The sequence below is a fragment of the Xenopus tropicalis genome, chromosome 7, assembly GCF_000004195.4.
Source record: "Xenopus tropicalis strain Nigerian chromosome 7, UCB_Xtro_10.0, whole genome shotgun sequence".
Classification (NCBI taxonomy): Eukaryota; Metazoa; Chordata; class Amphibia; order Anura; family Pipidae; genus Xenopus; species Xenopus tropicalis.
The window spans coordinates 41,317,893-41,343,059 of NC_030683.2; the positions used below are offsets into that span (position 1 = coordinate 41,317,893).

Consider the following 25,167-nt stretch of genomic DNA (forward strand, 5'->3'; position numbering starts at 1 on the left):
TGTATATGTTTTATTCTGTATGCTCCATTAGAGTATACTGTTATTTAAAGCAATTAACTGAGATTTTTTTTCCTTTTGCTTTCATTTCATGCTTTGCCCTTCAGGAGGTAGAGGTGAGTAGTTTCAATTATGTTCTTTTTTAATCATATTTTCAGTTGCGGGCTTCACTGAATTGTTTAATCTATTGTAAATTCTCTCTTCTAATTGTGTTTTAGTCAGATAATTGTTGAGCCATTTCATGGTTATTGAGCTTCATGTTTGGGGTTATTGTCCTGCCGAAGGATGAAATTTGCCCCCACTTTCAGCTTTTTGGAGACCAAAACAGTTTCTCCTGTATTTTGCACAATTAATTGTTCCTTATGTTTCAGCAAGACACCTATTCCCTGCTAATGAACGGCATAGCACAAGGCGATGCTACCACCACTTCCCTGTATACTGTATATGGGGGGAATTCACAAAAACGTAGCACTTTTTTGGAGTAAAAGTGCTGGTAAAACTGGTTTAAACACTTTCTCCACTCGAAAGAAAGACAGTTAACAGACACTTTTGTGAATTTGTCTTATTAACAAAATTTACAGAACATTTTTGTCTGACATTTTTCCCAACATTTTCAAAATGGAAATTGCAACTCAAGATATTGTTTCACTCAGTCTTCAGTTCACATCTCATGTAGGGGTAACATTGGGGGTTCATTAGTATATTAATGGGGATTAGCAGCCTTTTGTCAGGGGACATGTTTCTGTCTAACCTCAGAACAATACATGCAAAAAGCCCCATTAACACATTTATAAAAACGTAAAACAAATTAGTGTAATTTATACAATCTTATATATAAAAAGTTTTTACATTTGCATTATTATGGTAGTTTTAACTTAATGAATGAGACAATAACAATGTTTTGAATAAATATATTGTATACATCTCTATTTAAAGGAAAAGTAAAGCCTCCCAGCACATACACACTGGCACTCGTACTATGAATTCAAGGTTGTACTGGCCCAATAGGGCACTGGGAAAAATCCTCATGGGCCCTGCTCCTGTTGGGCCCCTTTTCACCTGGCATGTTGGTGAACCGGATGCTGAATAAGTGAGCCAGATGCTGTTGACCAGTAATCAGTGGGGGATAGAGAAGTAGTGCAGAGGGTGGGACCTTGATTCATTTCTTCCCATGAGCCACTAAATACACCAGTCTGACACTGTGTGCATGTTCCTAGTTAAAATCCATACTGGCATTTAGAGACCCCAAAATGAAGGTGAATGAACATGTAAAACATTTTTTGTGATATGTATCTCTATATTATTCAAAATAGCAATCTCTTATTTTTTTTTCTTTGCTATTTGGACCCTTAAATTTTGTTAAAGAAGTGGAATTACACAAAAATTTAGGAAAAATGTACAAGTATAGGTTTCCTAGGCAAATTAAAATTACCTTTCAGGAAATTATCCTAAAGTGAAATGACTGGCAAATAAAATGCAAAATCCTGCTGGCAGAATCCTTATTATAAGGGGAAGATTTACTAATCCATGAACAGTCCGAAGGCGTTTTTTTTGCGACTTTTTCATCGCCGGCGCAACTTTTTCGTCGCAATGGCGACGAAATAGTCACACAAAATACGATAAAGTCACAACGGCGACACAAAAGTCACGACAAATACGAAAAATCGTGGCGGCGACTAAAAAAGTCGCAAAATTTTTGTTTCCAATACGATTTTTTCCCTTACGGGATTTGGATTCGTGGATTAGTAAATCTGCCCCTAAGACTCACGTAGAAGTGGGACTTGGTTTAATTGCAGAATGACAGATATAATAAGAGCTACAGACAAATTCATACGAAAATTGGTAAAATGTCATCTGAACAACAACATTTGAAAACTGACAAAAAAAAAAATCTAGAATCTTGGCAAAAGCACTCATTTATGACTGCAAGTACATGTTGCTCACCAACCCCTTGGATGTTGCTCTCAGTGCCCCCAAACCAGGGAGTTATTTTTGAATTCCTGACTTGGTGCCAAGTTTTGGTTGAATAAAAACAAGATTTCCTACCAAATAAAGCCCCTGTAAGCTGATAGTGTGCATAGAGGCTGCCTAATAGCCAATCTTAGCCCTTATTTGGCACCTTCATGAACTTTTATGCCGCTTGTGTTGCTCCCCAAGTCTTTTTACATTTGACTGTGGCTCACGAGTAAGAAAGGTTCCCCTGATCTCAGTCTACCTAAGAATTTAAGACACTGATAATTAAAATGTGCAAGCACTTATGTCTCAAAGAATCGGTCAAAATCATTCCCGAACAGTGAGCAAAGTTTATGCATATTTACCCCAAAAAAGAATAGAAGAAAGAATTACTTCAAAAGGTGGCTTACAATACTAATGTGCCACACAACATATGCAAACAGCATATTTCAGAGTTTTTTCTTCACACTTAGAACATAAAACAATATCACATTAAAAATCCTCAACTTCACTGCTCTAGATTCTGTGCTTTATAATCAGAGAACAGATTGTATTCAGTAAAATTAGAGAATTAGTCAAGGGTAGTGGTCAATTAAGAGGGAGAGTGCAAGAACACTCTCACCTTAATATATAAATATGAAGACCTTTAGGCTCACTTCAAATGTATCTATCCATTATCCAGAAACCCATTATCCAGAAAGCTCCAAATTACAGGCACACCATTTGCCATAGAATCCATTGTACTTGATCCCTAGTAGGATATCATTAATCCTTATTGAATGCAATGCAATCCTGTGGTTTATAAAATGTTTAAATGAATAGTTAAGAATTAAGGCATGGAGATCCAAATTACAGAAAGGCCCCTTATCCAGAAAACCCCAGGTCCCGAGTATTCAGAATAATATGTCCCATACCTGTATATAAAAGAGAGCTCTCCAGGCCCCTCTCTGGAGAGCTTTTGTTCCTACCCGCTATACACAAAGTGGAGCTGTCCATTCAGGACCGCGCAGGAACATTCTATACAGTCACAGGAAACAACTGCACATTTTGGTTATTTATGTGGATTTGCTTTCCCCCTATTTTACTATATTAACTTGTGGTTTAATACAGATTTTTACTATAGTAATAACTCCACATTCCCCGTATACATAGTTAAGTCACCTAGGAGGAAAGGACATTTCGTTTGAAAATGAATACAATTACCCAAACTTCACATAACATTGTTTCTGGCATTTCTCTCCCTCCTGCTGAGATGCACTGAAGGTGAAATACCAATTCATCAACCACCAAGGTTATGTGAGGTGTGAATATAATTCCCCCACCCCCATGCTCCTCTACCATCCCCAGCAAGACCATTGTACATAATTAAATAGAGAATGGACACAAGTCTCATGTATTACACAGCAGGAATGGAGAAATCCTTGTGCTGCATTATAAAGCTCAAATCTTTAGCCACCTTTCCTGCTTGCCTTTCTTATTTAATATAAAATTAAACTGAATGCATTATTTGCATATATGCTTATCATGGAAAACACCTCAAATTCATATTTTTAAAGGCTCTAAAAAACCCAAACTTTTAAAAAAACCCATTGACTCCTGCATGGCCTCACAAGCTTTCATATGCAGAAGTTTTAGATTTGACCTCATTTTTTTCACTTAATAAATATCAAATACTTGAGTTTTTTTTAAACTATATTTCACATTCATTTCATGCTGTAAAAGTTAAAATATAAATGTTGATAAATAACCCCCTTAGAGACAGATTTATCAAAATTGAAATTTTCAAGTTGTTTTTAAATCTTAAATCTGCTCTTATTTATGAAAAAAACATGAAACACAACTTAGTTGCTTTGAAACAATAAATACAACCAGAAATTGCATTTCGGAAACTCAAATTGCAATAAAAACTTAAATTATAATTTTGATAATTTTGCCCCTAAGGGGCTGATTTACTAACCCACGAACGGGTCGAAATGAGTCCGATTGCGTTTTTTTCGTAAAGATCGGTATTTTGCGATTTTTTCGTATTTTTTGCGATTTTTTCGGCATCTTTACGAATTTTTCGTTACCAATACGATTTTTGCGTAAAAACGTGAGTTTTTCGTAGCCATTACGAAAGTTGCGTAAAATCTTGCGATTTTTCGTAGCGTTAAAACTTGCGCAAAAAGTTGTGCTTTTTTCGTAGCGTTAAAATTTACGCGAAACTTCGCACCTTTTAAGTTTCGCAAGGGGCTGATTTACTAACCCACGAATCCGACCCGAATTGGAAAAGTTCCGACTTGAAAACGAACATTTTACGACTTTTTTGTATGTTTTGCGATTTTTTCGGCGTCTTTACGAATTTTTCGTTACCAATACGATTTTTGCGTAAAAACGCGAGTTTTTCGTAGCCTTTACGAAAGTTGCGTAAAATCTTGCGATTTTTCCGTAGCGTTAAAACTTACGCGAAAAGTTGCACCTTTTTCGTAGCGTTAAAACTTAAAAGGTGCGAAGTTTCGCGTAAGTTTTAACGCTACGAAAAAAGCGCAACTTTTTGCGCAAGTTTTAACGCTACGAAAAATCGCAAGATTTTACGCAACTTTCGTAATGGCTACGAAAAACTCGCGTTTTTACGCAAAAATCGTATTGGTAACGAAAAATTCATAAAAGACGCCGAAAAAATCGCAAAAAATACGAAAAAATCGCAAGATACCGATCTTTACGAAAAAAACGCAATCGGACTCATTTCGACCTGTTCGTGGGTTAGTAAATCAGCCCCTTAGTGTCTGTAAATCTGCAGGCTTACATATATATTTACATACTAATATAAAGCCTGGCTTAGTTAAGGTAACATTTGGAGGGGCCAATTCACTAAAGATCGATAAAACGAGTGCTATTTATAGCATGCGTTAAAAATTTTATCACTTATTATTTTTTGCGACTTAACGATCGATTCACTGAAAGGACACGTGTCATAATTAAGAAGCGATGTTCTTTGTGTTATTTAACTCACGATGAGCAATTTTCTTGCGTTATTTCCCACCGCGCGCGATATATTTCGCCGCATTCGTTATTTAGCTCATGCTATTACGCACGTAACCATTACTTTCGGAAAACTACTGTTCAGAAAATGGACCATTTCCCGGAAAACTGGAGGCTGCATCACTCTAGGGCCAACACATACTTGAAAAAATCCATATTGTGTTGCCAAAAGCTCACGAACCGCAATTTTCTTTAAGTACCGCCTGCCCCAAGTAGGTGTTAATTTTTGCAAGAAATAGAATTGATATTATATTATCAGGCAACTGTTGACAGTGCATGTGTTATAGAATTCTGCTGGAATCTGTACAATAAATGATCTGCTATAGGATAGAGAGGAATAAATATGGAATGTTCTTTCAGTTATAAACAATCAGTGTGTAAGCAATCCAATAGTAACCAGGAGAGCTTGTTTATAAATAGTATGTTCTCATAGCAAGCTACAAGCTATTTAGGATAGAGAAGGACATGTAACCAGTATAAATGGAAACCACATTCCTGTATCCCAGTGGCAATATTAGTAATCAGCACAGACTTATGCTGATGCTTTGTAACTGGCCCTCTAGCTGTTGTTGCACTATAACCCCAGCATCCCCCAGGAGTATTTAGCTGTCATGATACTGGCATTTGCAACTTGACAACAGCCCAAGAGCTTAAAGTTGTGTGTTATGTGACAAATTTGTGCATCAATTAATTGGCACAACTATCAGTTACTGGGCCTCATTGCAATCTGTTTATACCACATGCCTGAAAACTAGAGCAATATGATCTATTTTGTATATATAAATTGTAACTAAATAAAAGTCAGGAACCCCATTTGGGCTTATTTATAGCATACCACTCAGTGATTTTCCAGTATGGGCTGGGCCATATCCTCAGCATTTAGTAAGAAGGGTTATATTTGTACTTGTGTTAGAGATTAGCATTACCATTCAGGGTCAGACTGGGCCAGCGGGGCACTGGGAAAAAACCTGGTGGGTCCTGACCCAGACCCAATCTCTGCCGGAGCTCCCTGGGCTGCAGATCTCCCTCCCCTGACACGCTGAAAGTAAGTTTCATTTATGCAAGCTCGGGGGTTGGGCAGGTGGCGGGGACCCTTGTGCGGGGGCCACGGCAGGGGCCCCTGGAACAGCAGCTGTCCACCATTGAACTCTAAGATACCCATAAACAGAATGTTGTTAGACTTCTCAAATCATTGTCACCATATGCTGACAAACCGACACATTGATTAGCTTTGATAAATGTGGCAGTTAGTTAAACACTTACCTTTAAAAACACTGTTTGGTTACTATACCAAACTTTCCTTCACAATTTTCTATTTCTAGTTTTAGTAAATTTTCTGCTTATAACCAACTCTCTCTTGTTTTTTGCTTTCCTGTACCTGTATATTTTCATTTTCTAGAACAGTGCTGTCCAGTATATTACATGTATCGTACCTATTATTTCTTTGCATTACATGCAGTATGGCCATGGGCCGGATGTCATACAGTAAAGTCTATGAAGCCCTTGGGCAGGCTGGGGGCCATAAGAATCCATTGGACCGCCCCATCTGACCCATCGGCCTGCAGTTGGGCAGCCCTGATATAGAATGTAAATGCACACTATTAAAATTACCTTTGAGTGCAACACTAGAACTTTGTCAGTAGGTAAAAATGACAGGGGCAAATAAAAACCTTTCATAGATGGAAAACAGTAAAACCACTAGTAAGTAACAAGGTTTTCATAATTTAGAGACCCACTGAGGAAATGAATCCAGAACAATATGCAGGCTAATTAAAGTGGGGTTTTATGGTTAGATGTCATTATGGACGCCACTGTTTTATATGTATATCAATCTGCTGTAGGGTTTTAAAAGCTCGGTGGGAATGTTTAATCCTTATTACAGTTCTATCATGTATATAAACCTGCGACAGATCATTTCATAACCTCTCACTCAATACCTGACATTGAGATATGTTCAGTGAAATGTTACAGCCAATATGAAACATGCACTTGGGTTATAGAGTAGCTTCTTGATTGTTACTATAAGGAACAAAGTAAGTAAGAATTGTGTTTCTTTTTGTCGCAATAAAATACATACACAAGGGAATATAGAGAATCCTATAGATATGATAGAATTTATTTCACCTCTTGGCAAAAACTCAATAATCTGCTTTCTTCTCTTTTACTAATAATTCACACGGCTCCCTGGAGAGAGAGAGCAATATTTTATGGATGAACAGGTTGACATTGTAACAGCTGTGCTGTGGCCAATCAATAACTTATCCAGCTATGATCTTGCTGGTGTTTAAGTGTTCCGCTACAGCAATAACAAGCTGGGGCATAAGTTCAACCATTAATAGAGGTTTTTTTGGCAGGAAAAATAGCAATCAGGTAGGTTTAAATTATCCTGGTAGAAGTGGGATTATTTGAATAGTACCCTTTGTCTCATGTTCCCTGGTAACTGCTTGGAACTGAGGTTCTGCTGCAACATCACATCAATGTCAGCATAAAAATATAGTATGGTAGTCAGCTCATATCTGTGAAGTTGATAATGCATTAGTATGTAAGAGGTTTTATATGGAGCTAATGCTGCAGTTTCTGATGCCAAGTCTGTACATTTGATTACAAATAAGTATAGTGTACTCAACAATCAAATAACAGTGTAGGTGAAATTTATATATGGGTATTATATGAAATGACACCTGCTTATTGGCTTTATAGTAAAAATAATGGTTTCCTAGGATATGAAATGTCTCCTTTTCAGGATCTTCATACAACAGTGTGAATCCATCAGCAGCACAGGGATAACTGTCAGTCTCACTCATTCACTTACTGTGCTGAGTCTGTACAGAAATGTGCCAGTATTTATTCTTCTACCCATGCTCTGCCCCTTTGTTTTGTTGCTTTTTTTGTTTCCTTTTTTTCCTTTTATTTCCTCTCTGTTTTCTTCTCTCTTTCTATCCCAATACTCAGCATTTTTTCTCCTTCATACATACTTTCCGTCTCCCCTTTTCTCTTCATTCTTACTTTACTCCTTCCACATTTTCACTTCTTTTCTGTCCTATTCCCTAGTGTTTCCCTTATTTCCTCTTCCGTTCTCTTCTGCCCACATCCCATTCCCCTTTCTTTAGTAGGCTTAGCCATTCTTCACCCTTGCTCTTCTATTTTTATACTTCCTTTTATATGGTGCCACCCTCAGTGCTCCTTTCTGTACACCCTGAGCAGCTGAAACAGCTAGGCAGCAGGAATACTCAGTAAAGCAAAAAAGGGGTTAGAAATAGCAGTGCATCTGTGTTTGCAGATTGGGTGAACTGGCAACTGTGCAGTTTACAGATTTATCTGGGCTCTAAAGAGTTGGGGCAGAGCACTGCCAGAAGAGCTTACACCCAGGGTTGGAGTGGGCCCCGGCAGCCCAGACCCGACCCTTGCTGCGCTCCCTCTGCCCGACTGCTCCTCGACTGACACGTTAAAATTACCCGCGCGGTCAGGGGAGGACGCTGGGTGGGGGCCGCTGCAGGGGTTAGGGGGGCCCCTGCGAGGGGGGGGTTAAGGGACGCAGCCAGCAAGGGCACCTGCAGGGCCCCTGGGGCGGGAGCCCTGGTGGGCCCTGCACCCCCCAGTCCGACCCTGCTTACACCTATTTATATTATCACACAGAGGCCCATTATATTTGCCTTTCTCAGTAGAAAATTGTTACATCCAAATCCATTCTCAGTAGACCCCAGGCTCCCCTCCTCTTGTTTTTCCTGCAATAAGAACAGTTAAAGCTGTTCCCTGCTATAATTATTTCTGCTTAGTACCTGCACTTATATTTAGCATCTTTCCCTTTCCGTGACAGGAGTTTCCTAAATAAAGTTGCACACAGAACCTTTTTCTGATGTTAAAAAGACCTAGCTGGTCCCTGGGGAAATCAGAAGTGGTGATTGGCAGTAGCAAAAAAGGCAATAACTGTGGAGCTTAATGGTTTAAAAGTGTGCAACTTTAATACACGGGATTGTGTCTGGATGATTCACAGCTCAAAACTACCTTGATCTCTTGTCTGTCTTAGTTTTTCTGGAAAGGGAAGCCAAGTTGGGTTTAAGCACTAGTCACCATGGATTTAACCTGGTGACTGGTGCTTAGAAGCATAGATGCATACCAGATCTCTGTTATGGTGGCTGTGCAGCACCAAATGTGGTAAGGTTGGCATGTATATAATATAGCATTGGATACTAATGTCGGGCTGGGGGGATATATATAGGAACTGATGCAAACATTGCACCATAGATTGACTCTTTGTGCTGCCCTCTAAACCCAATGTAACAGCTGCAGCAGCAGCAGCAACAACTACAGAGGTATCCAAAGTCTGACATGGGTACTGCAAGGTTATTTTATGGGCCTATGGTATGTACAGTGTCCGGTTTGAGGCAAAACACTCCTAGATAATATAATATCTGTTATCCTTTACATGCACCGTGAGGCAGCAGCTATGTAGATGACTCCAGCAGACCCCTCAAATTGAATTTGCTTATGGAGTCTGAAAAGTAATGATGACCAAAAATGATTCAGTGAGGATTTTCTTAGAGTTGCTGAGATGCTGACATTTGAGTATAGTCAATAGAATATTGATGATGCTCACTGCTTACAACTTTACGAGAGCAATATTGTTTTGACAGTAACCAAGTATTTTCATGCAGATTTCCCCCTATCTACCCCCTCCCGCCACCATTCCTGATTTCATTTTTCTGCTCTGCGCCTTCCCCATGGGTTTAAACTTGTTTTATTGAGCATTTGACATTTGTTAAAAGTCACCCATCAGCAGAAGAATGTAAAGTAGCTATGGTGTGAATATACGGCCAATCAAACTGAACTCAGGCAGTAGAACAAATCAAATTTTCATGAGCTAAAACAAATACGCATATTGTACTAATGTTATTACCTTTTGTTGTGTGAGAACCATCACATAGAAAACACTCTGAGGAACAATATGTTCTTTCCTTCAAGGATTAAAGTCTAATATGAAAAAGCAAAACATGGATTTTCCTGGTCTTATAAGAAGATGGAATTTAAATGTCTTTATAGCAGCTACAAAGCCAGTAAGCCGCCTGTCACATTCAAAGCTGCAAAGCCAGGCACTCTACATTGAGTGATTTTCCCACAGTCGCTTCATAATGGACACAATTCAGTCTGACCCAGATCGGGCTAATTCTATATATATTGGCCAAGACTGGGCACTTAACAAAGAACTGCTATTTCATTTAAATTTGCTAAATTCCAATCTTCATGTATAAACCATGGCACCATGGCACAATCTTTTGTAACTTTCACTGGCAATAATGCAGTTTAGTTTGAGTCCATTCACCAAGTTTTGCCCTTTTTATACATAAAGATTGGAATTTAGCAAATTCAGTTTAATCTGGGTTCTCATTTTGTAATGGAATGAAGATACCTACTCACAGTTATATCAGTCCAGGAAATAAAACTGCAGTCTCTACTGCACCACTTTAATATTGGAGAGGGAACTAGAATGCCAAGGAACAAGGGGGGAAGGAATGCAAAGAGGTTCAGATTTGGAGCCAAACACATGGGAACATGTAATAAACCTACAAACGGCAGCTGGTGGGTTTTATATTTGTAAGCTAAAACAAAACACATTGTTATATAAAATGTTACAGCTCATTGGTTTGATTTTGACAGCTTTATAGGCATTAGGCTAGTAGCTGCTGACATGATTGCTCACAAACCCCTCAGTGTTGCAAACTGGCAACTAGACAACTCGTCTAGATTATCACTTTGCTAAGTGCTAGGCAAATTAATCCAGAAGCAGGAGATTTGCTTGATATTTTAATAACCTTTGACTTTTGGCTCGCATATTCGAGTCTTGATCTTTACTACATTGCTCGCCAGCCTCGTATGACTGCCAGCTCTAACATTGGAGAAATGCTCAGAACTTGCACAGCCATCACTTCATAGTTACTGTAAAAGTCTTTTTTTCTGCTTCTGCATGTATGAACAGTCAAAATGTAAGTGAATGTGAGATTTATGAAAGAATCACGGCTTGTCCAGTCAATCAAGCACTGTAGGTAGGCCATAGAATCTTAATGTTATAGACCTGGCACTAAACATAATATAACAGCCTGCTTTTTTTTTACAGGACGACTATATCAAAAGTTGGGAGGATAACCAGCCTGGAGATGAAGGTACCATAGAAATCATTATTATACATTCTGTGTCACTGCAACACTGTGTTGTACAGTCAGCAATTTACTTCTTGCACTATCAACCAATTCCTATTGATCTGTTCCACACAGGGTGATATTTGACTTGCTCTAAATGTCTAGCACACTTTGCGGAGAAACCTAGTTTCAGGCACAATCAGTTATGGAATACGTGAAAGAAATCAGTTGCGGGTACTTCGTCTCCATAAGAAAACAACTGTTTTTAACAGAGACTTATGGGCTTATTTATCAGTTTCTGAGTTTGTGAATTCGAGTTTGTTTTACTGAATTGAATAATCTCAAATCTTTGTTTTTGTATTAATAAGGAAAACTCATTTGAATTAAAAACTGGAATATTAAAATTTTCCGAGTTTTGGCTCAGAAAATTTGAGTTTGTAAATATTGCTTGACTTTGCCTAGGACAACTCCCATCGCAAGCTTTTAGATGGTGAAGTTTTACATTCAAGTTTTCTGGGGTTTTGTGCACTTACTTTTTAACGATAATTAGAAAACAAGTTTTTTAGCTCCAAAAAACTTGAATCATGAAAAAAATCAAACTCAAAAGTTGATAAATCCCCTCCTTACAGTAGGGAATGGCCATCAGTCAGGTCCAAATAACCCCCACTAGCTCAATAAATAGTGACTATCTATGATATCTTACAGTAGCCACAGATTGCCATACAGGCCTACACAGTGTTTATTTAGGAAAGCGTACACATGGTTTGGAGGAAAAATAGCTTATACAAGTATTATGTCTCATTCAAATGTATTGGAACTTCTCAGCCACTTTATGTTAGCGAGCAGATGAAAAACATGACAGACAATGTGTATAAGGGCCAAAATGCTTTTAATTAGTGATCCAACTTTTGTCTTAAAAAATCAGCAATTGCCCTTTATAAAAAAGGGGTTATTGGCGCTGTGCGTGATCCAGCTACATTTAAGTACAAGAGAGGTCTGGCTTAGTATTCAGGGCTGTTATAAGAACAAAGAGCCTTAATTTATTCCAGATCATGATCCTTGCAGCAAATATGAATACAATTCCTATGCACAGGCTGCCAATTTGTCTAACTGCAGTAATTCACAGAAAATAAAAAAATGCCAAAGCCATTTCATTCCCGAAGAAGCCATTCTTACAGCTCCATTCCGGGTCCATATGAAAGATCTATTTTAAAGTCAAATGTAACCTCGTTGCTACTTGAGGGACTTGCAGTGCTGTGCTGGTCTCTTGGCCAATTAAGTGGTTAATTTCTGTCCTTTTCCTGTGCAATCATTAAAACACTGTCAGCACACATCTGCTGAATAAAATATTAAGCCTTTCATCCTTGCTTAATTTATGTTGTCAATAGCTGTCCTGTGTCCTTTTTTTATTGCCTTAAATACTCTTCGTGCCGCCATAAATGTAATCTCTAACCAGCAGAGCTGGAGGAAAGATGAAAAATCATTTTGCCTTCAGTCTGCAGGGGCTGAGTACAAAAACCAGGCATTATATAAAGGGCTAATTAGTGACTCACAGCACCAGGGATTCAGCCTTGGACAGGACTGGAGCACAGAACTCAGGGACAGTGTGGGCAAAGAAATGGCATTTCATTTGTTAAGTATGGACTGAAAAGTAGTAAGTTCTTAAATGAAAATGATAAAAAAAGAGTGCCATGTAGAAAGCAGGACTTCCTGGGGAGGGGGGGAAGGATGTTGTGGGCATTTGCCTTGGCTATTGCCAAGGAACTATTTGGTAAATTTATAAATTACATTCCAATATACTGTATATTAGATGTTAGATGTTTTAAAAATGAAGCTCAGGGTGGTCCAACCTCTGACCTTCAAGTACAGGTATCGGATCCCTTATCCGGAAACCCATTATCCAGAAAGCTTCGAATTACGGAAAGCCCGTCTCCCATAGACTCCATTTTAATCAAATAATGCAGAATTTTAAAACTGATTTCCTTTTACTTTGTAGAAATAAAACAGTACCTTGTAATTGATCCCAACTAAGGTACAATTAATCCTTATTGGATGCACAACAATCCTATTGGGTTTAATTAATGTTTTATTGATTTTTTAGTAGACTTAAGGTATGGAGATCCAAATTACGGAAAGACCCCTTATCCGGAATACTGTTGGTCCCGAGCATTCTGTATAACTGGTCCTATACCTGTACTAATAAGCTCACAGCATTCTCTGGTTTGCATACTCAAACCAGATACTACTTTCTAATTTCCATTAGAGTGTTACTATCCTCCAGATTGTTTGTAGCCAATAAAACTGTCACAGTAAATGTCCAATAGGCCTACCTTCAGAACTTGAATACAATAAGACAGGAGACAGAGAAAAAAAAGTCTGTGCTTACTGAAATAGACATGCGATCCAGGCTTGCCAGCTGGTAAAAGGGCAATATTTACTGATATATATATTCCAGTTTGGTAAAAAAAAAAAAATGTAATACGCCAATTAATATGCAGGCCCGGATTTGTGGCGAGGCCACAAAAAACATTATGGACCAGATTCAATTTGTTGAGAAAAGCTTATCTCCTAATTCAATCCAGATTTTCCCATAGAGCCAGATGCAATTCAGTGAGGAAAAACTTATCACATGATGTCTATAGGATAAAACTGGGACTGAATTAGGAAAAGTTCTTTCTTCTCAAATTGAATCTTGCCCATAAGTTTCATGTGATAAACCATAAAATGGAATTGAATCAGGCCCTATTTCTGAAAAAGGTTTGCAGGATTTAAGTCACATTCAGCCATTGCTATTTTAGTTAGTAAAGTTTAAGATATCAGTCTCTGCTCTTTGTATAGGCTTATTAACTAGATGGAATGATGTTTTCTAGTTATCCTCATGGGATACCTTCAGCAGAAATGACATAGCCTTTTAAATCCAGCAATATCTACTAGAGATTTATTATTGCATAATAGTTCATGCCAAGACCGTGTATAAATGTAATGTAGGAAAGGGGACGGCTGAATGGACAGGATGTATTAATCATACCTTGGCATATGTCCTGTTATACTGATACATCTCACTTAAACTGGCATTCTTATAGTAAAGCATTTCATCAAACACCTAATGCCCTAATGCCAGCCTCCTGCACAGTTATTATTGTCCCTCAGAAACCATACAGCATTATATGTGTGTGAATTTGTTCTATATAGGAATTTAATATGCTAGCTTTAGATATTAAAAATAAAGATAAGATGGTCATGTTTAATAAAAGGCCACACATGAAAAAAGGCACAGGGCTATAATCCAGTAGAATGAATTCCCTACCTCGAGCCTTGCCAGAACTTCAGTTTTGATGACCTAGGTAGTGATGAGTGAATTTTTTTCGGCAGACATGGATTCGCAGCAAAATTCCACATTTCACCATCGGCAAACTTTTTTCGTGAAACTGCTGCAAAATCGCAGCAACAAAAATTGAGTGAAGAAAAAATCGCGGTCATGTTAAAAAAAATGCATCAAATGGAAAAAGTTGCATCAAATGGTCGTGGTAGCGCCAAAAAAGTTGCACGTGCAAATTTTTCAGCAGTTTCACTAATTTTTTAGTGAAGTGAAAGGGGACAGAATCCCTCATCACTAGTCCTAGGGAATGCAGATTCCTTATAGCTGTGTTTCTAGACAAACAGGCAGTGCCTTACTTATCAAGAATAAATTGTGCCAGTTGTTAATAGAATAGAACACTGAAGCACAATAAACTTTTCCAGAATCAACCCAAGATTCTTATATTATTGGCTCACACTATTTTTTTCCAGCTCTGGACACTACAAAGGACCCTTGCCAGAAAGTGAAATGCAGCCGACACAAAGTTTGCATCGCACATGGTTACCAAAAAGCAATGTGCATAAGCCGTAAGAAGTTGGAGCACAGGTAAGAACCAAATAGTTCTAGGTTCTGCTGAATAATCCCATCCATCTATAAAAAAATATTGGGTACCAAAAGCCCCAATATATTGATCAATTATAGTAGGTGCAGCCATTGCTTTGTATGTTAGAGACATTATGCAGTTATGGAGGGGCAGCAAAAAGGGAACATCTAAAAAGGGATGCCTTCCTGATGGGTTCATTAAAAACATATCTTATGGGTACTATATTATAGCACTGACCACAATTTGTTTCCGGGCCTGTAACATATAGCAGCTAATTAAATGTTTAATTTTAATGCTGCAACCCTCCTGGCCCAGACTTGCTAATTTATAATGCCCAATGGTTCATGTATTAACAATGCAAAGATGCAATTATCCACAATGCATCATTCTTCCCAAAATGCCAACATCATTTGAATGTGCCCACTAAGTAACATCCACCTCAGCTTGTGGCATGGGATGTGTTAGCATTAATGTTCAAATCTTTAGCCACAAGTCAGGGGTACCATGGAGTTACTGCCAGTATTTTCAAGGTTCACTAACATCCATTGCTAAATGAGTGCCATGACACTTGCTGCAGGTTGCTGGGAGAATGTATGGGCCAATTATCTTATAAATAAATCAGTTTTGTGTCCTCCATTCTGTTCTTATGATTCCTCCTACTTCTGTTTTCCTGGACAGAATCAAACAACCTAGCATGAAGATTCATGGAAACAGAGACAGTCTTTGCAAGCCCTGCCATGTGACCCAGCCTGCTGCAGTCTGTGGCTCTGATGGACACACATACAGCTCTGTGGTAAGGAGTCAACTGCAGTACATGGGTTTTTATGCCAGAGAATTAATGAAATCACTTGTGCTTTCTAAGCTTAACAAGTTTCTCCTGAAGTTAACCAGATTATGTAAACTGATCAATAGAATAAAATAATACAAATGAATGGGTTTACGCAGCAGCATGGATCAAATGTATCCAATTCTAGTAGAGCACTAGCAATAACCCTGTATTTGGTCAAGTGCAGTAAGAATAATGAGAGCAAATGTTTGATTATGTAAAAGTTTCTGGTCTGGGGCAGATCTCTATGATGTTGGATAGTCTTATCTTGTTCAAAAACCAATAGAACCAGGCACAACAATCAAATGTATTGGTTAAGTATTGGTTAGTCAAACCAATATTGGTTAAAGCTGATCAATTATAATTGTTACACCAATATATATGTATATATTCTACCAAAAATGCCATTAAGGGCATTCCACTTTCTTTTGGCATTTGAAAAGGCTATCCCCTATGATATGGTAGATATATTGTATTGTTATACTTAATTTGTTTGCTATTTTAACAGCAAATAGAATATGGGTGCATTGCTCAATTGTTTGCTGTCTGACCATGTTCTTTTCTCTGACATCAGTGTAAACTGGAGCAGCAAGCATGCCTCAGTAGCAAACAGCTGACTGTTAAGTGCCAAGGGTCATGCCCTTGCCCAACAGAACACACTCCTACCACTACCACAGAGACTGGCAAACAAGGTACGTCTTTATAGCTCCAATATGTTTTGCTTGTTATTGAAGCTCCCCTCTGCCACAAGAGAAAGAAAAAGACTAACATAACATATAAGTATAGCCACCGTTCGCTACATAGACTCAGAGCTGAGTTTCTTAAATTCCACCATTCACAATATCCCTGGAAACACTGTTCCAAAGAGAGGCTAAAAGTAACAAATAATGATGAACAAAACCATTGGAAATTCATTGTATTTGGTGGTGTTAGGGAATTCTGCTATTACAACATTAGCAGACCATTGGATTAATTTACAGCTTTTCACAGTAAAAAAAAAAACATTTTCTCTGGAAAGAGTAAAAATTGCCATTTCTCCAGACGTAAGCAGCGTTCCTTAATGTAAAGTGTTATTGGTTTTGTTATTATGTACTAGAGGGCCACTCGGCCATTCCCTAGGAACAATCCTTTACAAACAGCATTAGTCTGAAAGCCCTGCCGTGGATGATAGAGTTTCCAAAGGCTTGGCCACACTAAGATTAGCCCAATGCAGCAATAACTTAGAAACAATAACTTAGTTCTGGTGCCTGGGAACAAAACACATATCCATCAAAGCAGAGCAAAGCTTTAACCTTATCAATTTTTTCCCTATAGTTTAGAAGGATGAAATGAAATAGTGTAAACTACTAGTGTGAGTAGTTTTATTGTAATAGGGAAAATCTGTTCCAATTTATCAGGTTCATAAATGCTGGTTTCCCAGAAATGTAGGCTGTATCTTGAAATGATTTTGCACTGTGAGAGGTTACATCCCTTATTAACCACACAAATGGCTACAAGCTTTGCTTTGCTCTTCAGCATAGAAATCCAAAGATTTTTTTGCATGACACCATCATTTAAAGTGATATTGACTTGTTTCTATAAGTTATAGGCAAGAGCATTTCTGGGGTCTATGCGGCCCTTAATTAGCCTTTCAAAAATTGGAATTTCTGTGTTTTGCCTCCCCTGGTAACTTGCGGCTGCTTCCACCTGAGGTGAGTTTCTCAACTGGCCACATGGCAGCAGCACCCCTGGTTGTAGGGACATGTTCCTATCACTAGTTATGGAGGAACACACAGTTATTTTTTTAATTGTGCTGTGCTGGGGGTGGCACAATCCTTCCATAGATTGGAGTACAAATATAAACAGTACTCCAGCCTTTTAAAGAATACCCAGCCCAGTGTTAGGCAGGTTCTTTGCATTTGCAGTTGAGCCACCTCAGTGTGTGAGTGCTTGTAAGTACTTCTGAGCTGGGGGTGGCTTGTGGTGGATTTAAAAAAAAATAAGTCTCTGGCCCTCCATTACTAGCAAGAGGATATTGACTATTTATATAAATGTTCCATTATCACACCAGCCACCCTCCAAACAAACATGTTGTCTATCTGATATCCTGCCCACTTACGGGAAAATGTCATACAGCGCTGTCACAGGGCATAAAAATGTATGTTGTTAAGTTTGGAGATTAAAATTGAAATGCAAAAATTGTGACTGTATCAGTCAGTGCTGTAACTACTGGGGGAGCAGCACCCCAGCCTGCCCCTCTCAGTAGGACCCCCTGGAGTCATCGAGCACAAGACAAGAAGATCCTATGGTTGGGGAGGAAGACTGGGGGTGGTGCGGGTACAGTTTTTGCACCCAGGCCTGTGGTCCCCTAGTTACCCCACTGATATCCATATAACAAAGTCAGTATCAGAAAGCAGCTTTTAGGCTTGAGCAATCAGAGCAATCAAAGATTGTGTGAGTTATAAAGAACATGTTCTGTATCTTTGTTACCACATATATTGAGAATAATTTATATGGATGCACTGAATCCAAATTTGGTTTGAGATTTGGCCAAATCTGAGCTTTTTTAAGCAGGATTCAGATTCCTCCAAATCCAAGTGCAGAATCCGAACCCTTAAAATCATGTGGTCACACTTACGAGGAAATCACAAATTTTTTTCTTCTTGTTACGTGTGTCATATTAACTCTTACTTGCCGTTTTGGTTCGGGATTCAGCAGAATTCTTCATACAGTTTGTGATTTAACTGATTTTACTAATAATTTGCAATTTACTGGCCAATTTTCTAAGAAGTGTCACTTATCTATGGTTGATTCTCTCAGGAGAGACATGTACTGGCCAGGATTTAGCTGACCTTGGAGATCGTTTGCGGGACTGGTTCCAGCTCCTTCATGAGAATTCCAAACAGAATAACACATCAAACCCTGGAAGCAAACAAGTGAATGGTATGCTACATTTTAATTTGTTCAAGGTACAGATGAACAAAAATAGCCATTGTCATTGTCAATATTCTGCTGAAAGATCAGTGACTAGATGGTTGTGTAATTGGCTCTAGCAGACTACATGCATATTACAATTTTAGTCATGAATTATGTCTTAATTCTCATACAAATGTTCTACTCCTGTGTAGCCCCCATTCTTTAGCGCCTTGTTTAAGTTATTATTATTTACTACAAGTAGTGGACTTATTTGTGCTTTTAGTGTAGTACTGAGTTCTTGGAGGCCTTATTGTTTACAGTGATAATTGCACAGTTTTGAATCAATACAAAAATACCCAACCTTCCTTGATTCTTTTTACACTTTATACATCCGACTTTAGATATAACTCGCCACCTGCAGAAGTTGTCTAATGACTCTGTGGTTGTTGGGTGTATAAAGGAGGGCGATACCTCTGAGTACCAGTCTGTTGTGGATGACTTTGTCTCTTGGTGTGAGTGTAATTATTTACAACTGAACATCAGTAAAACCCGGGAGATGGTTGTAGACTTTGGGAGAAGCAAGACTCACGTGACTATATCTGTCAAGGGGGAGATAGTGGATACGGTTTCTGATTATAAATACCTGGGAGTCCATTTGGACAATAAACTTGATTGGTCACTTAACACAATGGCACTCTATAAAAAAGGACAGAGTCGGCTGTACTTTCTTAGGAGGCTCAGGTCATTTAATGTCTGTAGCATTATGCTGCGGATGTTTTATGAAACCGTTGTGGCGAGTGTCATTTTTTACGCTGTGGTATGTTGGGGTGGTAATATTAAGGTATCGGATAAGAATAAACTGGATAAGCTAAGAGAAGGATTTTATTTAAAGTACAAACCATTGTGAACAATCCCTCCCACCCGCTATATAGTGTTTTTGTTGAGCAGAGGAGTAGTTTTAGCCAGAGACTGATTGCTTGTAGGTGCTCTACAGAGCGCCATAGGAGATCTTTTCTCACAATGGCTATAAAAATGTATAACTCCTCTCTCTCTGTAACTCATACACATATATAATATTTTTAGTGGTTGTTTGTAGGTTGGTATGTATTGTCTTATGAAGGTTTTTTATGTATTTATTATCTGTGCAATATGTTTTAGGTAGGGTTTTTTTTATTTATTTACTATTTTTAGATAATTGTGAGCACCTGTAACCGAGCATAAACAATTTCCCTTTGGGATTAATAAAGTTATTTGAATCTTGAATCTTAAAGAGCCACTACACTCACATCACATGATTGTTTTAAGCACAAAAGAATAGCTGTGGTATTGTTTATTACATACATCTGTACAAGCTATGAGAAGAACTGGCAGACCAATAATGTCAGACCACTCCATAAATAACGGAGGACTGTGAGAGGGACTTGCAGCCAGCCAAGCAAATAAAAATCTGTCTATTCATGAAAAGATCCCTTGTGGTAGGCCAGATCGGGCTAATCCAAATGTTTGGCCCCAGGACTAATGATTGGTTCATGGTAGGGAGATGACTACATTGGCAGGCTCCCCACCCTACTGGAATTTTAATCAGCTCTATAAATCAGATTGATATTTCTTTTCCATGACAACAGTTCAACCCCCCAGCATATATGGACCAGCACTGTCAGAGAAAAATAAATATACACTTATCTTTCAATATTTCCAACTTTCTGTGAATTTGAATCCAGTTGATAAATGTAGTACTCCTCATTTAATAAATAGGGAGCAGAAACCTATCAGCATGAACCACAGCTCTCAATTAAACGATTTAACGAATGCAAATGGCACTGTATGAAGAATCAGTGTGAGGGAAACTCTGGCCGATGATTTATTGGAACATTCTGCATTCCACAAAAGCGTGATCCCTGCTTGTGAGAAATGAGTCACCGCTAAATTAGCACCTCATTAGCAAAGCAAAACATTTTAGAAGTTAATTATCGCAATCTCCTCGCAGAGACAGAGGGCAGACCTACAGCTGGGGGGCTTTAATAGAAAGAACATCTTTGGTTTTCTCCAAAATAATATGTAAACAACACACATATGAACATATAAGCCGGAAAACCACGGATAATCCCAGGAAAAATGATAAGCTTGTGCTGATTAAGGTCAGAATAAATACTATAATTACAGCGCTGCCAGTTTTATTTAGTGTTTTCACATAGAACTTGCTTGAGACATTTCCTTCACCCTGGAAAATACCTTGTTGAAATAAAAGAAAAAGAAAATATTAGAAGTAGTTTTCAGCTAAAATGATCCCTAGCAGCTGTTGTGTACGATGCTCAAACTGGCTATGGCTACATCCATTTTGATTATATGTGGTCTTTACAGTGTACACAATATTGTTTGCATGTTGTTTATGCTGTTGAATACCCATGTAGTTCATATTAAGGCATACCTTTTTGTATATTAATGTATGCTTGTTCCCCATACTGTATAAGAATATTTTTATTGGCAACGGTGTAGCTTTACTTTTATTTAACAACAGTATCCAAGCTAATAATATAAGGTAATACCAGAAAGGCAACTGACTTGACAGTGTACCACAGTGTATACCACATAGTCTTATCAAAGCCTTAACTCATCTATTCAATCTCTCGCTCTCTGCTGGAATCTTTCCCTCTCAACTGAAACATGCACTTGTAACCCCTATTCTGAAAAAACCCTCCCTTGATCCCTCCAATCCTACTAACCTCCGACCTATCTCTCTGCTCCCATTCATCTAAAAAACTGCTTGAGTGCCTAGTTTACAACCGACTCATGCTATTCCTCTCTGACAATAACCTCCTGGATCCCCTACAATCTGGTTTTAGACAACAACACTCCACCAAAACTGCTCTAACCCGACTTACAAATGACCTCCTGTCGGCTAAAGCCAAAAAACACTACTTGCTACTAAGACTCTCCACTCTCTTGGCCTTCGTGACACTGCCTTATCCTGGTTTTCATCTTATCTCTCAGATCGATCCTTCAGTGTCTCTTACAATGGATGGGGAATCATCTTCTCCCTTGCCTCTTTCTGTCGGGGTTCCTCAAGGCTCTGTCCTGGGCCCCTTACTATTTTCTCTCTATACCTCCTCACTTGGCAAATTAATCAATTCTTTTGGCTTTCAGTACCACCTCTATGCTGACGATACTCAGATCTATCTTTCCTCTCCTAATCTCAACCCAGAGTTACTAACTCGTGTCTCTTCCTGCCTGTCCGCTATCTCCACTTCGATGTCCCAACGTTACCTTAAACTAAACCTCTCAAAGACTGAATTGGTTCTCTTTCCCCCATCCAACGCCCACATTGTTCCCGAGGTATCTATAAAGGTTAACAATTCTACCATCACCCCTGTCCTTCATCCAGTCACTTATCAAATCACGTCACTTTCACTTAAGAAATATTTCCAAATTCGCTCCCACAATCTGTCAAACTTTCTCCCAATCTCTGCCTTCAAGCGGTCTCTAAAAACGCATTTATTTAGAGAAGTTTACCCTAGTCTAGTTTAACATAACCTCAGTGTGCTGCTAAAAGCAATACCCTGTGCCCCACCTCTCACAACTCTGGTCATGCCCATTCCCACACCTTGTGTCTCAACCCTTTTGTCCTTGTAGATTGTAAGCTCTTTTGGGCAGGGCCCTCTTCACCTCTTGTATCGGTTATTGATTGCTTTATATGTTACTCTGTATGTCCAATGTATGAAACCCACTTATTGTACAGCGTTGCGGAACATGTTGGCGCTTTATAAATAAATGTTAATAATAATAATGGTCATATACCAGACTAGAAATGTACTTCTAGCTAAGAACATTTTCCTATAGCACTAAATTATCATTGGGATATTGCTGAAAGCTTTAGCAAGGATTAGTACTACAGACTGACTACATACAGTACGTTTTAATCAACTGCACTCCAGTTATTGTATTCTGTTACATTGACCCTGTTGATTGATGGGGTAGTAGACAGGCTGGGGCAGCATCTCTAATGAGCTCCTGGGACATTTGTGCTGATATCTAGTTGTTGATTGATTGATTAAATGATTTGATTGATTAAATTGGCTGACCGTGGCATGTGCGTGGACCCCAAAAATTGTCACTTTGCATAACTAAATCAAACAAATTTGATCATTTGTAATTGTAAAAATCAGTTGACTGAGGCCCTCTGTTAACATGTGTTATCAGTGACAGACATTAAAAAGGAGCCCCAAATAAGCACCAAGTAGTAGTATGCATGTATATCATAGCAAGAAATGAATACTGAAATGAAGAGTAAGCATGGTAGCAATAATAAAATGATATTGCACATTGAAATCAATAAGGCCTTGCTTTTTGATGATGCTGGCATTTTAGCCAACGAATATACTTTTCTTTTGTCTATTAAAGCAGCACAACACTTTGAAAGACATCTGTTTGGATGTTCAGCTGCTCTTAGTGCATTTTACTGGCAGAAAAGAAGACCTACAGGGTTGCATATAATTATAGACCAAAACAATTTATGTATTATCAATCAGTTAAGAGATGTGCATGACCCAAGGGCTTTCCCTCTCTTCCCAGTGTTGGATAAGAGCCTAGTGGCTGGCTGCAAGGACTCCATTGGATGGATGTTTTCGAAGCTGGACTCCAACAATGATCTCTTCCTGGATCAAGCAGAGTTGGCAGCTATCAACTTGGACAAATATGAGATTTGTATTCGGCCATTCTTCAATTCCTGTGACACTTATAAGGATGGGCGAGTTTCCACCGCAGAGTGGTGCTTCTGCTTCTGGAGAGAGAGTAAGAGAGTTATAAGCAAGAGCACAGTCAAGGCTAAGAAGTCATATGTATAGATAGATGTATGTTGCAGGTTCTGAGTGACACAGCAGTAACACGGAACATTAAAGTTATTCATTTTAATTCAAATGAACATAGAAAAATGCAGAAGTCCTGGTGGTTTGTTGCCTGTGTCAGCTCTTCAAAATGTGTTCAACTGCAATTTAGTTGGCTATGTTAAATCAGCCCCAAATGCAACATTACATATTAATGCTTTTTAAAAGGCATTTATATTACCTGGTGTTACTGGTCCTTTAAATATGCTGCAAATAAAACATGATTGGTAATCCATACACAGAAATATCCAATGGCAGATATATAATATGTTCTTTAGTAACCACAAACAATTGCTTTAATAAAATTAGGAATCAGCATTGAAGTTGTATTGTACAATGACATGTTATGAAAAGAGTTATGAGGCTGTATCTGTGCAGTTCTGGGTGCAGAGATGTTATCTAGTAATTTGAATCATATCAAATATCCAAAATATCTAATACCTGGAACTGTAAGAGAGGGACTGTCACTAGCAAACAGGGAAAGTTGTGCTCACCGCTAAATTTAAACCATTAGTCGGGGGTGTAATGAGCCTGTGACCACAACAACAAGAGATCCCTCTGCACTCACCCATTATCAATATATTTAGGACTTTAAGTGTATTAAGCTACTAAGAAATTACCTCCCCTTTAGGCAAAACAGGGATTGTTTGTCCATATATTGCAATATCCCTTCTCTGGCCAGTCCTACACTCACTTTTATCTAATTCCCTAAGAGTTCTACTGCTTCAATATACATTTAACAAAGGGACTGAGTTCTACCTGCAACTTACTTGCTTTCAAGGTAAAACCCCCCAAATGGCTGGGGAGGGCATCCACAGAATGTGCTTTGTATATATAATCTGAAATATATGGTAAAACCAACATATTAAAAATGTTTAATGATCTTTTTTCTAGAGCCACCATGCCTTGTGGAGCTTGAGAAGGTTCAGATACAAGAAGCAGCTAAGAGAAAGCCAGGTTGGTTTGCAGCTTTGTATTATTATAAAATAAGTTTTCACTGGGAAATGCCCAGTTAGTGCCCCAATGTAGGGTTTTGGGCAAAAAAAAGTTTTTTGTTTTTTTTATTCTGTTCAGCATTGAATTGTAAGTTGTTGATGTTGTTGCAGGGGTGTTCATTCCCAGCTGTGATGAGGACGGCTACTACAGGAAGATGCAGTGTGACCAGGCCAGTGGGGAATGCTGGTGTGTGGATCAGCACGGCTCAGAGCTGACAGGAACAAGGATACATGGAAACCCAGACTGTGGTAAGAGTCACATGAGGCATTTACATTCGCAATAATTGTGGAAACAATGAAGCAATAAATCTTATGAAAGAGCAGTTGGTTTCATTGTATAGAGGCTATATTCAGCCAAGGTGATATGCATGTGATATGCATGTGATTACCTGCAATAAACAGAAAGCATGAAGCAATGCACGTACAAATCTACTTGAATAACATTTAGCTCCTCTCTACCCTAGCACAAGTTTTGGTATTTATTATTCCATTACAAACCCACACAGCAAAGTACTTCAAAACCACGGCCTCCTTTTAGTTTTTCCAATTGCCTGTCTCTTCCAG

General features: G+C 38.5%; 1 protein-coding gene across 2 annotated transcripts in view; it reads left to right on the plus strand.

Annotated features, from left to right (window-relative positions):
- Positions 1-25,167, plus strand: part of spock2 (SPARC (osteonectin), cwcv and kazal like domains proteoglycan 2) — a 100,645-nt gene that overhangs the window by 68,364 nt on the left and 7,114 nt on the right. Inside the window, exons 2-10 of one of the 2 annotated variants that reach the window (XM_012966046.3) lie at positions 105-113; positions 11,084-11,129; positions 14,895-15,009; positions 15,686-15,800; positions 16,408-16,525; positions 18,633-18,755; positions 23,298-23,516; positions 24,503-24,565; positions 24,715-24,852. In XM_012966046.3, the coding sequence (XP_012821500.1) occupies positions 105-113; positions 11,084-11,129; positions 14,895-15,009; positions 15,686-15,800; positions 16,408-16,525; positions 18,633-18,755; positions 23,298-23,516; positions 24,503-24,565; positions 24,715-24,852 (946 nt within the window). 2 annotated transcript variants of the gene reach the window in all.